The sequence below is a fragment of the Hippocampus guttulatus genome, chromosome 6, assembly GCF_054856545.1.
Source record: "Hippocampus guttulatus isolate MCC_2025c chromosome 6, RoL_Hgut_1.0, whole genome shotgun sequence".
Classification (NCBI taxonomy): domain Eukaryota; kingdom Metazoa; phylum Chordata; class Actinopteri; order Syngnathiformes; family Syngnathidae; genus Hippocampus; species Hippocampus guttulatus.
In genome coordinates this window covers 14,120,384-14,136,641 of record NC_141266.1, presented here as the reverse complement: position 1 = coordinate 14,136,641, position 16,258 = coordinate 14,120,384, and the positions used below count along the sequence as shown (strand labels likewise).

At 40.4% G+C, this 16,258-nt stretch overlaps 2 protein-coding genes across 8 annotated transcripts in view; one reads left to right on the top strand and one right to left on the bottom strand.

The window, feature by feature from the left end:
* Positions 1 to 7,902, bottom strand: part of LOC147203630 (uncharacterized) — a 28,492-nt gene extending 20,590 nt beyond the window's left edge. For 5 of the 7 annotated variants that reach the window (XR_015101249.1, XM_086114285.1, XM_086114284.1 and 2 more), the window contains exons 1-3: positions 7,778 to 7,896; positions 5,460 to 5,556; positions 1,765 to 1,888 (exon numbers count right to left, since the gene is read on the bottom strand). Coding sequence is in view for 5 of the 7 variants with exons in the window: in XM_086114285.1 (XP_085970411.1) it covers positions 1,765 to 1,888; positions 5,460 to 5,556; positions 7,778 to 7,893 (337 nt within the window). In the remaining 2 variants the exon portion in view is untranslated. Of the gene's footprint in view, positions 1 to 1,764; positions 1,889 to 5,459; positions 5,557 to 7,777 lie in introns of all 7 variants that reach the window. The other 2 variants (XR_015101250.1, XM_086114281.1) reach the window with 1 other exon arrangement.
* A 125-nt stretch (positions 7,903 to 8,027) lies between these two features.
* Positions 8,028 to 15,891, top strand: LOC147203629 (uncharacterized). Its single transcript, XM_086114268.1, has 5 exons — positions 8,028 to 8,195; positions 12,493 to 12,670; positions 13,741 to 13,878; positions 13,961 to 14,300; positions 15,025 to 15,891. Exons 2-5 carry the CDS (start codon positions 12,498 to 12,500, stop codon positions 15,289 to 15,291), a joined length of 918 nt encoding a protein of 305 aa, XP_085970394.1. The 5' UTR covers positions 8,028 to 8,195; positions 12,493 to 12,497; the 3' UTR covers positions 15,292 to 15,891.
* The last annotated feature ends 367 nt before the right edge of the window (positions 15,892 to 16,258 follow it).

Below are 16,258 nucleotides of genomic sequence, written 5' to 3'. Positions count from 1 at the left end.
ATGTTTCACGAGGTTTCTTCTTTTTCCCTGAAATGGGATTTTGAATTTTTCATTGCCCGGATGGGACTTTGGATGATGGGAAGTCGCCAATTTTTGTCAGCAATGGGCCAGTGAAGCCCTCTCAGTGAAGACTCTCTTGTGAATAATGGCCAAACAAATCATCATAACTTGTCTTATTGTCTGAAATATACTCTTGCATTTTATTTCGGGTTTAACTCCTATGAAGCTTTGGTCAGACACGCCCATGGGAACTAATCCCTCATATTCAATATCTGAGGCTGTGCATATGGTTATATTATCGAGTTTGAAGCTGTTCGGATAAAATCTCTGAGGAGTTTGTTGACCTATATGAAAGGCCAAGAATGGGGTCAACCTTCAAAGAAAATTCAAAACGGCAGACTTCCTGTTTGGTTAAGGGTATGGCTCCAAGAAACTTTTTTTTGTAGGTTTTGAACTGTTCCATGTGCTTCCCAATTTTCATAGATGTATGTACAGCCGGGGGCTGCTTCATTAAAAAAAAAATTGGACGGGACACTCCTGAGCCATTAATTAGAAAACTGAACAATAACTCACTGAATTATTCAATTCAATTCAATTCAAATGTATTTATAGAGCACTTTCGCTTTCGCAGCCATCGCTGCATACAATAATACTATAATATTTAATATTAAATAAATAATATTAAATTAATTTGCCACGCCTGATGTGTATGATAAGTTTCATGGGTTTTCGTTCATGTTTAGACCCTCACACACAGCGTTGTCAAGCAACCACCACAAACAATTTTACATTAAATTGACTTCAATGTCTGTACACAAACCAACCCATAGGCACCACATACTCCTCCATATACAGTATGTACAGTATAATAACGGCGAAGTGAAGTACGCTTATTGGGACCTCAAGCATGTGGATTAGTTGTCGCACTAGTGCGATCCCTCAAGATGTGATTTACTTCTTGTGTACACAATGCTTCATTCTTTTCATGTTTGTTTTGTCTATTCCCAACCCACTTTGATGTGGAGTGGATCTGTAATTTATTCTGCGTTTTGTAGGGGCCAAAGCTGGAGTGGATCTGTAATGCATTCTGTGTTTTGATGGGACCAAAGCAAGGAGTGGGAATGAAATATAGGCAATTAAAAAGCCACAGGCAACATTCCATCGAGTGAGAGAGAGTCTGCTTGCTGATTTAAAATGATATCGGGGTTGATTTAAGGCCATCTGAACTGCTGAGAAAACATCTTTACATTGGATTTACATCCCAAGAATCTCGGAAAATTATTAAATAACTCTGCGGAAAACTTGGAAACATGCTGAAGTTCAAGAAAATGATCATGCATGCATTGAGAACACAATTTATTTTATCCTTCACTGACGCAATACAGTATAATTTCATCTCAAGTGTAAACCTTAATAAAGCACTTCAAACTAAAACGGCATCTTCTTAATTTATGGAATTGTACAATGACAGGATCAAACCCGCGTTTCCTTCATTCAGCTAAAATTCAAGTTCAAACAGCTTTTTACTTTGGCGCCATGAAACCAATCCTAAAATTTGTTATGTCTATTTCACTAAAATGTTTCCTTTTATTTTTTGGTCTGTGCGGGTCTACGCTAAGTATAGTATGGCATGCGTTTTTACTTTGAAATCTGATCTGTGGTTTAATACACTGCAAATACAAAGCGGTATCGATCCACAATGAAGTGGAGGAGGAGACAAGATGTTAAAGGTCAAAGGAGGAGGTTAGCTTCATTCATTCATACCTTTTGTGAGGAATGCACAAGCAAGTTGACTGCATGATCGGACCAGAGTGGAGGGACTGAATTGCCATATAGACACACTTCTGCAGCCAGACAAGCAGGTTCCAGGCTCAAGGTCGGTCATTACCTGAGGGAAAGAGCCGGCATGTGACTTCAGGCAAGGAATGCTTACACTGATCTTGAAATGGTCTGACCGATCGATGGCATTAAGCTCCCCCGTGAAAGAGAGAAATCAATATGTTTTTCAAGGCAAAGCAGGCTGCATGTGGCCTGCGCGTGTGGCCCACGCTGAGGGCTCCAGACGTATTCAGACTACAACCGCTGGCTTGAAACACTCATGTCTGTTTGTGAAAAATGTGTTTAAATCACGATTGTCCCGGTTTGATTGTTCCTCGCTCGAAGCATGTATTTGGGCAGCACAAATGCCATACCAACAGGGGAAATCAATTCAGCAAGGTGATGCACAGCTTGGAGAAACGAGCAAATAAATACACAGAGAAATGAACCGAACGACCTGTGACGCTTAGAGAAAATTAAGTGCTTGTTTAAAGACTCTGTAATGCAATCAGTGTTCCAGTTAATAACAGGAAGGGCCTCCAGGGGTTCAGCTCAAGAACTGACGGCCTGGCCATTTGGACCAGCATGCAATCCTGAGAACAAATAAAACCTAAAAAAAACTCTTGACTAAAAGAGAAAAAACACAAATGCTCATAACATATTATTAATACACATTTGCTTCATTTTTATGACGATGAAAATTAATTTTGTATGCCCTTAAAGGGACTTTCAAAAAGGTTCCCTTGCCATGTTTTACAACATTGTGTACACAATTCCTCGCCTGGAGTTCCCATCATATGCCCCCTTCTGTCTCTATCCCACAAAAATTTAATCTTGACTTGCCCTCTGGGCAAAGTGAGTGTGATTAGTTGGAGGCAGCAGTTAAGAATAATCCACAGAGAAATGTTACACTGCCCAAAAATACCTCAGCGCTGACCACAGAAAGACCTCAGTGGAAATGAGTAAAAAAAAAAACATGGGACGGGATGCAAAGAGCAACCCCCCCGCGACCATTGTGAGGATAAAGAGGATCGGAAAATGGATGGATGAATAAAAATAAACAATGGATAAATACAATTATAATACACAAACTGACGGCACGGTGAAAGAATGGTTGGCACATCGGCCCCACGGTGCAATTCCGGCTCTGGCCTTCCTGTGTGGAGTTTGCATGTCCGCCATGTGCCTATGTGGGTTTTCTCCAGGTCCTCTGGTTTCCTCTCACATTCCCAAAGCATGCATGGCAGGTTAATGAAACACTCTAAATTGTCCTTAGTTGTGATTGTGATCGCGAAGGGTTGTTCGTCTGTGTGCCCTGCAATTGGCTAGCAACCGATTCAGGGTGTAGCCCTCCTGCTGCCCGAAGACAGATGGGATAGGCTCCAGCATGCCCGCGAACCTCGCCAGGCTACGCGGATTCGAAAACGGATGGATGGATGGACATTAACATGGACTAAAAAGAAGCATGTTCGATAAAAACAAATACAGTACATCTTAGATTTGAGGCTACAAAACAAAAAGGGTGGGAACTATTACTGAAAAATGAAGCAGTACCGATAATTACTTTTTTTAACTTCTTTTTATTTATTATTTTTATACTGTATGTGTACATGTCACACGAGCAGTATTTGATTGGAGACGCAAGGCTGCACTCTAGTGGGCACAAAGAGAAACGAATCACAGAATAAAGCTGCCGGGATGAGAAACCTTGTAGCTAATCAAGTGTGCGTGATTGCGCAAATATTGTAGCTGCTGACTAATTTTGCGGCACTAAGAAAGAAGTTCACTGAACACTGGTTGTTAAAAATGCATATCACATCCCTTTTTATATTGCTTAAGTGGGGCCAAATGTGTGCATTCAATCAATCTCATTCCAGGCAAAGGCCCGATTGTTGGATGCCCCTAAAATATCCTGACTGATTATTCTATGGTGTTGAGCAGTGTTTCCTGACCTGAATTGAAACAAGACACATACAGTACTTCACATTGTAAAAACATTTTACAGCACGCCACAGAGCAATATGATTGGAAAAGGTGGAGACACAGGCTGTTTGAAAGTGCTCTATAAATACAGTTGAGAATTACTGATGATGATACTGTCAAATACTCGGCTCAATTAACAACACATTTGTAAATCATTTTCCGTCCAATTAGTTGACATGGGAAAATCTCCCTTGGAACAACTGATGATCTCTCACGGCACACTAATGTGCCACAGCACGCTGGTCGGGAATCACTGGTGTAGAGTGTGTTAAGAGTGATTTTCTCCTCCGGGGTGAAAAAAAAAGTCAGGGGCCAACAATTTCAATATTTACAAAAGTAAATCCATATGTGTACTGGTCAATACTGAAACAGAAGAACAGCCAATTAGGAAGCGATGTGCAGCAAAGTACAAATAAAGGAGCAACTAACTAGTTGCGTCGAGTATTTGTACAAGGTGTCGCTCAAGTCATTCATCACAATAGAAATGACAAGGAGAAGACTGCTATGCTGCGGTGTACCCGTAGTTTTTATGCAGGCTAACCACAAGCACAGCCCCCTCTATTTCAAGTCAGGTCAATTTTATTGTCAAATGTGCTCTATGTGCAACATACAGCACAGATTAAATTTCTTTCCTCCCAACCACAGGAGAGAGAGGACCCGCTGCGGGTACCCGCACCGCCATCAACAGAACAGTTAACATAAAATGACAAATTATTACAACACATAAGACACAGACTGTCATGCAATCTTAACCACTTTTTCTGCATACACTATGTTGTTTGAAGCAGTTATAGATAAAAGAGGAAAAGCATTTCTCTTTCTTCTTCTCCTTTGCATTTTGCAGTATTCTGGATGCTCTGAGGCAATACGGTGCAAGGTCAGTCTTGCTACCGTGACAGACGTCTGGAGACTCAGAAATGCTGGAAAAACTATCGGTATGTGCATGGTGTATTGTATTCTTCATTAAAGCCTCACTTTTTATTTATTTATTTGTATGAAATAACAAATGTGCTCAAATTACCCTTAATAATATTAGCAAATATTAATTTATGTGAAGACTGGGATCACAGTCATAATTTCTCACAATGAATAACAAATAAATAAATATCAGCATTCAACAACTTCATTTTCTAAGCTATCTTTAGAACAGGCCCGCGGGCTACTCCTGTGGTCCACGGGGGCTACCTGGTGCCCATGGGCACCATATTGGTGATCGCTAGTATGGACAAACATTCACACTAATCATACCTATGGACAATCTAATAGTAGTAGTCTAAAAAGACTAAAAACACTTGATTTGGTTTAAAGAAGTGTTAACTTTCAAATGCAAATCTCTATTTTTTCTGGACTGAGGTTACACAGTCCCTCTTTATAAATATTTCTTTATTTATAAATATTCTTTATTTGGTGATGAAATCTTTAGAATTTATAGAGGATGTAGAGTACATTTATACTCTACATCCACGATAAATTACAACACAAATTCTTAGGCTGCATGGAAAAATGGGGCTCTGATAAGGTGCCATGACTACAATCAGATAACGCATCAACATTCTTGATTGGTTAATGTTATAAGAACTGCAGTCTGTCAGTCTCGGAAGCTGCCACAATGGCGAGTATTTATGTACACATTATCTGCCTTCAAAAAACTGACTCACGTTGTTATGGCTGGAGGTCTGCGGTCTAAAGAGCACCAGGTGGCTTGTAAAGGTGAAATACCGGTACCTAGGACAGCTCTGAGATAAGGATAAGGCCCTGAAAAAAGAAAGAAACACAAAGTGTCGAACCAGTGTTGCGTTTATGGGATTCACACAAGACAAAGATTCAGAAATGTAATTGAGCATGATGAAATAAGACTGTTGAGAGAACCCAGCTTTATTAAATTCTGTGGAGTGTCTTAAGTTCAATAGCCCTGATTTGGAACTAAACATTAAAATTGAACAAAAACATAATTGTAAGTAACATCAGTTCAGCCACTAAAGTATGTGTTTTTGACTTATCCATGACATTTTGCTACACAGTGGTTAACTCCTTAATATGTCTCACAGTTAGCAATGTCAAAAAAATGAAATGCTCCACGTTTTCTGTCTTTGCTTTTACCTCATATCAAAATTCACAGTTACACACAATACATTTTTACATTACCATTAATACAAATGGTTTTACTAGGAGCAAGGAAATTATATATATTTTTTTGTAATGGGCATCGACCACCATCAGAGAGTACATTTAATGTGACCACATTACAACTAGAAAGATCAGTCCATAAGGCACGCATAACTGTTGATGGATTCACTCATTCCAGCCATTTATTAATTCGTCAAAATATTTGCATGAAATGAAACTGCAACACAAAGCAGGGAACCCAGTGGTTAGCATGTCTGCCTCACACTTTTGAGGCTCTCGGTTCAAAACCCTGCTTCAAACTTCATGTATGGTGATGGAATGTTTTCCCTCTCTTTCCACAGGTTTTCTCCAGTTGGCTTGAATTCCTCCCGCAACCCAAAACCAGGCACGTTATGCTCATTGAAGTCTGTCAAGTTGGCCTTAGGTTTGAATGTGAGTGTGAAAGGTTGTCAATCTCAAAGGGCATGGTTGGCAACCAGTCACCACGGTGACCCATCTCACATCCAAAACCAACCCAAGACCCAACAATGACAAGTGAAATGGAAAATGACTGGCTGTTATATGTGTGGCAATTTAAGACCTTTATTAGGTAGAATAAAGGGACATTTCAAATACGTTAAGGCTCAGCTGACGAGCTCACAGAGACACCAGTGTCAGCTGGTCAATAGAGGGAGCCAACTCACCACGCACGGTGGTCACCACATTACATTCCTTTCGAGCGGGAGACAAGTAAAAAAAAAGATTATATTGTGTGCAGCCACTTGACAAAATAAAATTGAGCAAATTCAACATACAATTTTTTTGTGTACATATATCTCACTGTTATTTTATGTTAAATTTTCTGTAAAGCATTGTGTTACACCCGCAGCTATTGTGAAAGCTGTACATAAATAAAAATGTATTTTATTTATTGTATATACACGTAGATACACATAATCATATATCATATTAGGACTACATGACATTGGCAATACGTGATATGGGTACTGAATATTGTGATGTCGATATTCCGGTATTTAACATGAATGTAAAAGAAATAACTTTTTTTATATAATTAAAAGAATACTTACTTGTAATATGGAAAAATAAGCAGTCTAATGCATGATTAGATAATTATTTGTAACTTTAATCTTTTTATATGCAGTACCAGTCAAAAGTTTGGGGGGCACACAAAAAAAAAATCTGTGCCCCCCCCCCCCCCCCCCCCCGAATTGGATACTTACGTAATCAACATAATGAAGAAATATTGCTGGAATTACTTGGTAAGAAAAAAATGCGACTCAAAACAGAATGTGTTTTATAATTTAGATTCTTGAAGATATGCACCTTTTGCCCAGAAAACAGCTTTGCACATCTTGGTATTTTCTCAGTCAGTTTAATTAATGATGCGGATGATGTTTTATGACCTGCAATGCCTTTCATTTCACGGTTGTGGATTATCAACCAAGAATTTTGTCAAACAAGATTTTTTCATGACAATAAAATTGTTTTTCGTTGTACTCGAAACAATTTGGGAGCCAATCAGCGTCACGGAACAGTGTTGGATTTCAGAGATTCCACTGTACACAACAACCACTCAGCAGACTGGTGAAACCATCGATTGAATTTTCATCCAAATTATGAAGTTGGACACGTTGTGGGAATACTGTACTTAGTATTGTACAACATTTATGCGTCAGAAACTGGAGAGGTTACACACAATCAAATAAAGCCAAATAAAGAGTCAACCTCCACAATATTTTCTTTCAATAATAACCCACGACACCACGAGGAATGGTATCAGTTAAGCTAGCATAGCTGTACGTAGAAAAGTATACAAACTTCATACGTTCAGAGCAAGCTGACCCACCCAGTTGTTGCTTGGTCGAGCGCTGTTCTTAACAAACTCAACTGACAACAAACGTATCCAGCCGTGAGCATTAAAACGGAGAGCAGCAACGTACATACACAGTTTAGAGTCGCCATAGCTTCAAACAAGTGCCGCTTACCTGTCTGCCCTTATATGGTATGGCAGGGGCGCGGCTTGTCGCGCCGAGCTGATCAGCGCGCTTTCATGACTGTTGGTTACAGGAAGTGAGTCACACAACTGACGGTAATGTTGCTCGTCGCTTGCGGCAGCCGGCAACGCGGACTGGAGAGAGAACGAGGAAGCAGCGTGCACTGAGCACAATAACTCCGAACAGCAGCAAAGAGAGAGCCAGCCTGCGATCGCGATCAGACACGTCGACTGGATATTCAATGAACAGACACTTTTAAGTACTCAAACGGTGAGTTCGTTTTCTGGTCCCCTATATTTTTAAGAGCGCTTGTGTTTAATATGTTCTTGGGGTAACGGCTCACTTTCGAGTTAAGGTCGTTACTATCTGCCGCATCTACCTCATGAACTTGAGTACAAAATATCCGTACTACCTTAACTACTGTTAAAATGAATGTCGTTTACCGAGTGATTGCTACTATATTTCATGCAGTAAATAGTTGTCACGTTTATTTCTTATTTTCACCCACTTGAATTGAGTTTCCACTGAGGGGGTTTCCGCATGCCGCAAAAAATACAATGTAGCATTTCGCTTTCTATCGAAACAAAATAGCCTCCATAATAATAACCTTGTTTTTTTTATGCTTCTTATAAGGCCCATCCGATCACGGACACGTGTTGCTTCTGTTGCTTTGTTGTTGCGCCTCTCCTGTGGGACAAGGGTGTCAAAACTAGTTTGCTGGGTTTCAACCGAGTTTAAATAATAAATTCTAATACTCTAGTCGCACTTGTCATTTGATTTCCGTGATTGGGCATGATTCTGCGTGAATGATAAATGTAAAGTTGGCTGATTATAGAGCTGTGTTCAAACGAAGTCCTCCTCTCCTTTTTGCCCATTCTAAACGTAGAGCAATCCATCTAAAACCTACGAACCCCTCGACTTACAGCTATATAAATCATAAAAGACATACTTTCAAGTACAGTAATCTGATTCTGAAGAGGACACTGTATGATCGCGATGTTTTCTGCAGATCCAGTGATAACGGCAGTTGGCCTGGTCACTTTTTGGGGTCAACCACTGATAGGATCAAATACATTAAATAGAGGTGAAATTAATCAGATAATGGTTAGTGGTAATAAATCATTTAAGTTGCAGACCTACATATGTGGGTGGCGGTCGAATAAAACATAAACCAATTTCTCCTCCCTTGGCGAATTAACTCATTCACACTCAGACTAACTAATGGGCTAAATATTGGCCCTTGGGCTGAAGTCAGAGTACAGCCATTTTGCATTGCTATCATTGCTGTCTACGTAGATTTGTTTTGTTTTTCTGTTGAAAAAACTTATCGGCGCATGTTTTACACCAAGATCCCCTGTATGGAGTAATGGGAGCCTCTCAAAGAAGAAACATAACTGTTTTCATCCACCATTCACAGAATGTTTTTTTGGTGTTATTTTGTTATTTTTGACTTCAAGATGGCGCTGCGAGAGTGGCTGCCTTTCCAGCAGCCCTTGTATTTTGTTGTTCTACTTCTTCCTTTTATGTCTTGGCTGCTGTGAATTGGGAATTTCTCCATCGCCAGACTAATAAGGTTTTCTTATCTTATGTTATCTCAGTAATATGAATTGTCAATTATGGCTTAGGTTAGGTGTACGTTTTGCAACAAATGATTTCCTACCCTAGACCAACGGTTTGTACTGATGTCCGCAATTGTTTATTTCGCTTTCATTTTGGAACGCAGAGAAAACAAAAAAGACATTCCAAACATTAACAATCAACATTACAATAATATGTTTGACACAACATTAAGTGAACACACAAAGATAACATACCATGTGCACCTTGTAAACTGACAGTAGATACATAGAAAATAGAGTCAATCAGATGATATCATGTTCAGTCTTTCTGATTCCTTCGCACCATCTGGCATGTGTGAACCTAAAACGCAAAAGTGATCTTTCATAAAATATTGTACATAATAATTTGAAAATAATAAATATCAAGGTTTATCTGGAAACAAATACATCTTCATAAAATCATAAACACAAACAAATATTACAGATTTTGGTTGTCAGAGCAACCATTTGAAAACAATACCGCGCCGACTACAATGGCCTTTGCTTTCAACCCATGGTTCTGACAATGTCATGCAGACAGACTTGATTAGCACTTGGAGATATACTTTGTAATATAACATTTATAATCGCTTTCTCATTGATGAAATGTACATGTCCTGCTTCTCCCGGACTTATTGGTGGAACTGGCGTTTTTGTTGTCGAGATGGAAAATAACATGAAAATGCAACTGGGAGATCACTGCATTCAAGTTCGGCACATTTAGCGAGTGGACATGCAAGATGGCCCCCAGGGTCTTCATTTCTCACTACAATGAGTAAGAAGGCATTATTAGTCCATAATATACGTCCATGAAGTGTAACAACACCGCAACCCTGATGAGGATAAAGCAGAAAATGCAGGGATGGATGGATGGATTTGCAACAATCTTTATCGGAAAGAAAAAAACTTGGTTTATAAGAAACTAAAACAAACGGACAGTGGTCATTATTTAAAAAGATAGGCTCCTAGGGTATTTTTCTAATATAAACATTCAGTGAGGTGAATAAACCAAGAGCAGGTGGAGTGTGCTACGTTAAAGCAAGAGGTGGGCATTCCGTCACTACAGACGAAAGGTCCGTCGGTCGATCACTGCTGGAAACTCGTTTTGCTAACAAATGACAAGAAACTTCGAATTGACGACTAAGCACTGACGGGCGTGCGTTGTCGTCCATCGGTGTAATTGTCATGACCTGGGTCAATTACCTACGGATCTCTCAGTGCGCCACTGGCGGACACCTGTTTCACGGACAACTGATGAAAACATGCCCCGTCTGTTTCGTGTGTGCGTTTGTTTGCGGGGGTGAATACGGCAGCTATGCATGAGCGAACTGCATTGACTACTTATGGAAATGCTTTTCGCTTCCTGTACAGTAGGTGGCCAATAAATAAGAAAAGAGAAAGGAGAGAGAACAATTTTATCTTCAGTCCCATAAACACAACTTCAGGATAAAGCCAAGTACAAGGTGGTATTTATCTGCAACTTGGGATGCCAGGAAGAGAAACGGCATGCATGTCACTGCCTGACAAAATGACAGGCCAGGTATGTGGCGAGGTGAATAGTCATGCGTCAGAATGGACTGATTTAGTTTGCTGGAGAAAAGAGCTTTATCACCGGAAGAGAAACAACAAACTGGAAAAGACACTTGCATCTTGAACGCCTTGCAGACTAAAACTGCAGGAGTCGAGTTCCTTGTGCGTGTGTGTTTTGACCATTCAAACAGAGCTGAGAGCACACAATTGCCTTCCTATCCGTCCATCCCATACATGCACACATTTTCTATACTGCTTATCATCATTCGCATTGTAGGTAAGCTGGAGCCTCTCCCAGGTGATTTTGGGTGAGAGGCGTGGTACCCTGAACTGGTCGCCATCCAATCACTGGGCACGTACAGAGAACCATTCACCCTCACCTTCACATCTAAGGACAATTTATTGTCTTCAAAGTCAAGCAAACACTCTTCTGATTCTAAAGTAAAAGTAATGCGCATTAGGTTGAAGTCTACCAACATATGCTGACATTTCGTGAGACTTAAAAACATCATTCTCGTGTGATGCTCAAACGACTGATCATTTTCAACGACTGATCATTTTCAACTCCAAATCGTATGACTTTTAAAGGAAATTTGGCTTTGCAGGTTACTCTGTCGTTTCTTTCACAATTCTGCTAACAATGAAGGATTAGTGGCGGAATGCTCCAATAACTTTTGGCTTCAAGGTAAAACTTTCTGTCGGCCACATGGGCAGTTCATTCAGCCAGTTTGGCAGCCCAGCTGGAGTTGCCTTGGCCGTTTTTTCATCAACGTGCTCCTTTCCCTCGGTCAGGCTGACACTGGCAACATCCTCACACGGACACACTATCTGAAAATAAACAGCCAGCTCAATGTGCAGGTCATAATACTTGTCAGCTTGTATGTGCTGTTGTTTGACTTTATTCCAGCTTGTTTTGACCAACACTCAGCTCCTGCTGTCAGATGTCCAGTTCTTGTTTTTAGATTACTGTACACTTACAGGCCATTGCAATATTATGCAAAGGAACAAATGTGCATCAAAAAAAGGCTGCCTTGATTAAACTATTAACGCTTTATATCACTGTAGGAGTAATTTAATTCTACCCAATTGCAAACTATCAGCATAATGAAAATCATATTGTTAAAGTAACAAGAATGTATCTGGCAACATTAATTCAAGACAAACAGCACTTGCTTTGGATGTACCTCATGAAATGTTTGTTAAGGGATAAAAGAAAAAAACAACATAAAATTCATATGGTTCATGGTCAAATGTGCAGGGACGTTCCTTATCACTGATAAGTTCTTACTCTCTCACTTTGCCCCGGAGTGGCTGCACCACACACACAAAAAAATCTCTTCATGCATTCTGTCAGTAGACTGCTTATAAAAACACCCATGTGAAAACCTGTTCTGTACATTGTTGACAAGTGCAAGTGACTTCTTATTTCATCTGTACAGGCAGCATGAAAAGAGAGGTGAAGGCCGGAGTCAACTTCTTCAAGCGGCTTGTTGTCGCTCGAGGCAAACTTGACGCAGCCAAAGTGCAATTGTTTGCCGAGAAGCTTCAGCAGCTCTTATGCGATAAGTATGATGGCCACTGGTACCCGGATTGCCCGAGCAAAGGCCAGGCGTTCAGGTGAATGAGCACACTGCATGCGACATTGTGTTGCATTTATTGTAACAATATTGCAAGAATGACACCCTTGATCATTTTTAGGTCCTATAATCTGAAAGCTTCCATGCCGTTTCATGAACTCTCTGATGCAAGGTTGTCAACCTACAAGAGGGAGGAATACTATCTTTCTGTCATCGCACATGGCCGATTGGGCTGTACATTCCATTCTTGTTTTATTGTTGTTGTTGACTTACTGTCGCTTCAGCAATCAAAATTGTACTGAGCAACTCTTAGGCGTATACCACTTTCATTGCTATGCCGCTACGGACGTCACGAAAAGTTCCATTTCTAGTTGGATGCCAATTTTCACACTTCTCTCTGCTGTGGTGCCATCACAGAAAAAAAGCCAAAGAAAAAGGAGGATATAACATTTTAAACCTTCACGTTTGTAGCACGTTTCATTTTGGCTCATCATGCAATCACACACACACACAAAAAAAAAAAACTTGGAAGAACTATTGTTAAAAAAAAAAGATTAAAAAAACATTTAAGCCACAAATGTTCATCATACATAAACATTTGTTCAATCTTTTAATCAAATGTATTCATTTTATTATAGCCTCAGTAGTAGTAGTAGTCACCTCTGCGCTCCTGCCACGCAGCGTCCTTGCTTCACCCTGTTCATCACTCACTCCTCGAAGTTAATTTTAAAACTGGCACACAAAGCAAAAGGGAAACAATTGAATAAACACAAACAAAATGTTCAACCAAAACCATTGGATCTCTTCGAACAATATCTGCTTGCGTAATGCTACCATAGAGTGCCGAGTGCTATAAACCGTCTAGCCGTGATTATAAGCCTTCAACTTTTACCATTTGTAGGGCAGCGACACAAGAAGAGCATGAGACAATGCTCACAGGCATATATTCCATCTGTGGGAACAGAACAATAGGTGTCCTGTATTACACTGGAGGAGCATCATTAAAAAGTGCTACATAGACGCAAAAAATGAACTGGAGCTTTACTCTTGATACTAACAATCAATATGTCAATCAGGAGATCTAAAACGTCACTTTTGCTTTTTGTCCAGATGCATCCGGATAAATAGCGGAATACCCAATGACGAGGTGCTCCTGAAGGCCTGTGAGGAGAGCGAGCTCACACCCAGTGATCTTTGTCTTCCCCAAGAAGTTACCGTGTGGATCGACCCGCTGGAGGTGTGCGGGAGGTGAGTCACTGTCTAGGAGTTTGAGCATCATCAAGCGCTTCAAAATGTGATGAATCAACGTCTCATCATCTCCCCCACACAGATCCAGAGAGAATAGCTATCCATTCTCAATAGCCAGTTTCACAGACAATGACAAAGAGGAGGAGGACAGCATGAACAAAGAGCAGGAGGATTCTCCCGTGGTCTCGACAAACCACGACACGTCCGACTATCACTCTGCTACATCTTCTGATTGCGGTTCGGCTGTGTCCAGCGACACGGAGGAAGAGGCAAAGGACGGAGAGACCGAAAGCGCGCAAGAGAAAAAGGCACCGGTGAAAAAGCAGCCACAGAAAGATGACACGGTCAAGATAACAATGGTGCCCAGAATTCGGAAACGGCATGGAGGCGGATCAAATAGGGTCAAATATGGCAGAAACTTGGTAGGCTATGTTTTTCTCATTTTTTATAGCAGTATTTGAGATCGAAATTAGAGTTAAAAATCTCTCCTCCTCATCTCTTTTTTTCGGTTGACAAACATTATTGTCCTTGATCCGTTGTGCTTTTCTCACACCGTGTTGAACATCATTGGCTCAGAGTGTCACACACTGTATCTTAGATGGACTTTTCTTAACATGACAAATGATTATTACAATACTAATCCGAATAACCGGGTTTATCCGTTTGGCCAGAATCATACAGCCCTAATCCACCTGTGTAGGTTTTAGATAGCCTCTTTATATTGTGGATTTGCACCTATTGTGGGTAGGTCAGGAACATATGCCCTGTGGTAAAATACGTACACTGTAATTTTAAAGACATGCACTGTAAGTTTCGAGGTCAAACATTTTGTTCCTGGTTCTTATTGAAGCTGGTGTGTATTGTTCTGCTGCTGAAAGTTGGCCCCAACCACATGCTAAATTTTAGCTTGACTAAGTTAATTACAGGGCATTGTGGAGAAATGCAGCAAAATATTTAGCTCAACCGTAAAGTTGCTAGCTTTAAGTCCGAGTGACAAGCTGAGATTGCGCACTACCTGCGGTATTTATAGCAAATGTGGGATACGTTTGCAATTTGAGCCGTGAGTACCATTTTTGCCCTTAAGTGGGCAGATAAGACAGGACATTACCATTGTAATCATGTCTTTGGTCTCTTTCCAATCTTCAGGTTCCAATGAGCGTCCAATATTTCTGCCAACCTGTGCCAGTCTGGTCCCATTGCATGAATGGCGCCCCGGTGTTCCTCACCACAGTGGTTGCGCCTCCACCTCCACCGCCGCCGCCACCCCATCAGGTGTTTGTGCACTACTTATCGCAGCCTCCTCCCTTACTGCAGCCTCTTCCACACTTCATCGTTCCTCGGGCCGCTCCACAGTCATGGGAACCTGTGAACGATGAGATGGCCGGACTGCGGCCCTCAGCTGAGCCGGTTTAGCCAAACACGAGCCAGAAGATGAACTTTTACACAATTGTCACCTTTTCAACTTGTCAGATTTGTTAAAAGTTATTCTTTGAACATACTGTGTCTTTTAGTGTCTAAAGTTTTAATCTATACCCTGTTACTTATTCTCGGCAGATGTATTGCTGAATTTTATTGATTATGATTACTACTGCTTTTTTCCATGGGTCCTATGAAATCTGCACGGTCACTTGAGTGCTTGTATAAGCTCAGGGATTCTCTGCAATACACTTTGTCCCAAATAATTGCCTTTTTTCAGGTGGTATTTTCCATGTTCTTTCGCAGATGCTGCGATGTAGTGGTCCACTGTGCACACATAAGTGTTCATTTTTTGTAAAATCTGATTCAGGGTTTTAGTCTTTTCTAGTCTTGTAGCTACGCCTGTATATAGAGTGAGAAGAAAATTATTTTCACTGAAATAATTCCAATACTGCATATAACAATGACTGATTTTCACTTTTGAATGTCATTTGTGTAATTTTATATGGTCACTGTTGGAGATCACTCGACTTGAAACTCACTGATATTGTAAATTGTATATTTTTACTAATAAGAGTTACTGTGTGTTTCTTTTAATGTGTGTGCGTGTGTTTGTGTTTGGGGGAGGGGGTAGCCCGAACAATTTTGTTTGTCTCACAAGTCACTTAACACAGTAATGACAAGAGTCAGCAAGCCCAATGTATCGTAACTGACAGTTAGCCAACCTCACAGGTTCTGACCCGCCACATTCTATGTGGCATGTGAAAGAATTGTATGCATCAACTTAATGTTTCTTGCTAAAATATCAAATTGCTAGTTTCCTGCACTCTTTGAAATATTGCAAGCATTTTTATTACCAATTTACCTGAACAGTTTTAACTGGCCTCTGATTTTAAAACTACTGGTAGTTATTCAACAATTTGTTGTGTAATCTGAGGCGATGAGACATTTACGGCCTCTCAGA

What these genes read in the sequence shown, in the direction of transcription:
- LOC147203629 (XM_086114268.1), top strand. Translation starts at nt 12,498, where the DNA reads ATGAAAAGAGAGGTGAAGGCCGGAGTCAACTTCTTCAAGCGGCTTGTT. An exon ending in AGCAAAGGCCAGGCGTTCAG is followed by an intron (nt 12,671 to 13,740) that starts GTGAATGAGCAC and finishes CTTTTTGTCCAG; the next exon opens with ATGCATCCGGATAAATAGCG. An exon ending in CCGCTGGAGGTGTGCGGGAG is followed by an intron (nt 13,879 to 13,960) that starts GTGAGTCACTGT and finishes TCCCCCACACAG; the next exon opens with ATCCAGAGAGAATAGCTATC.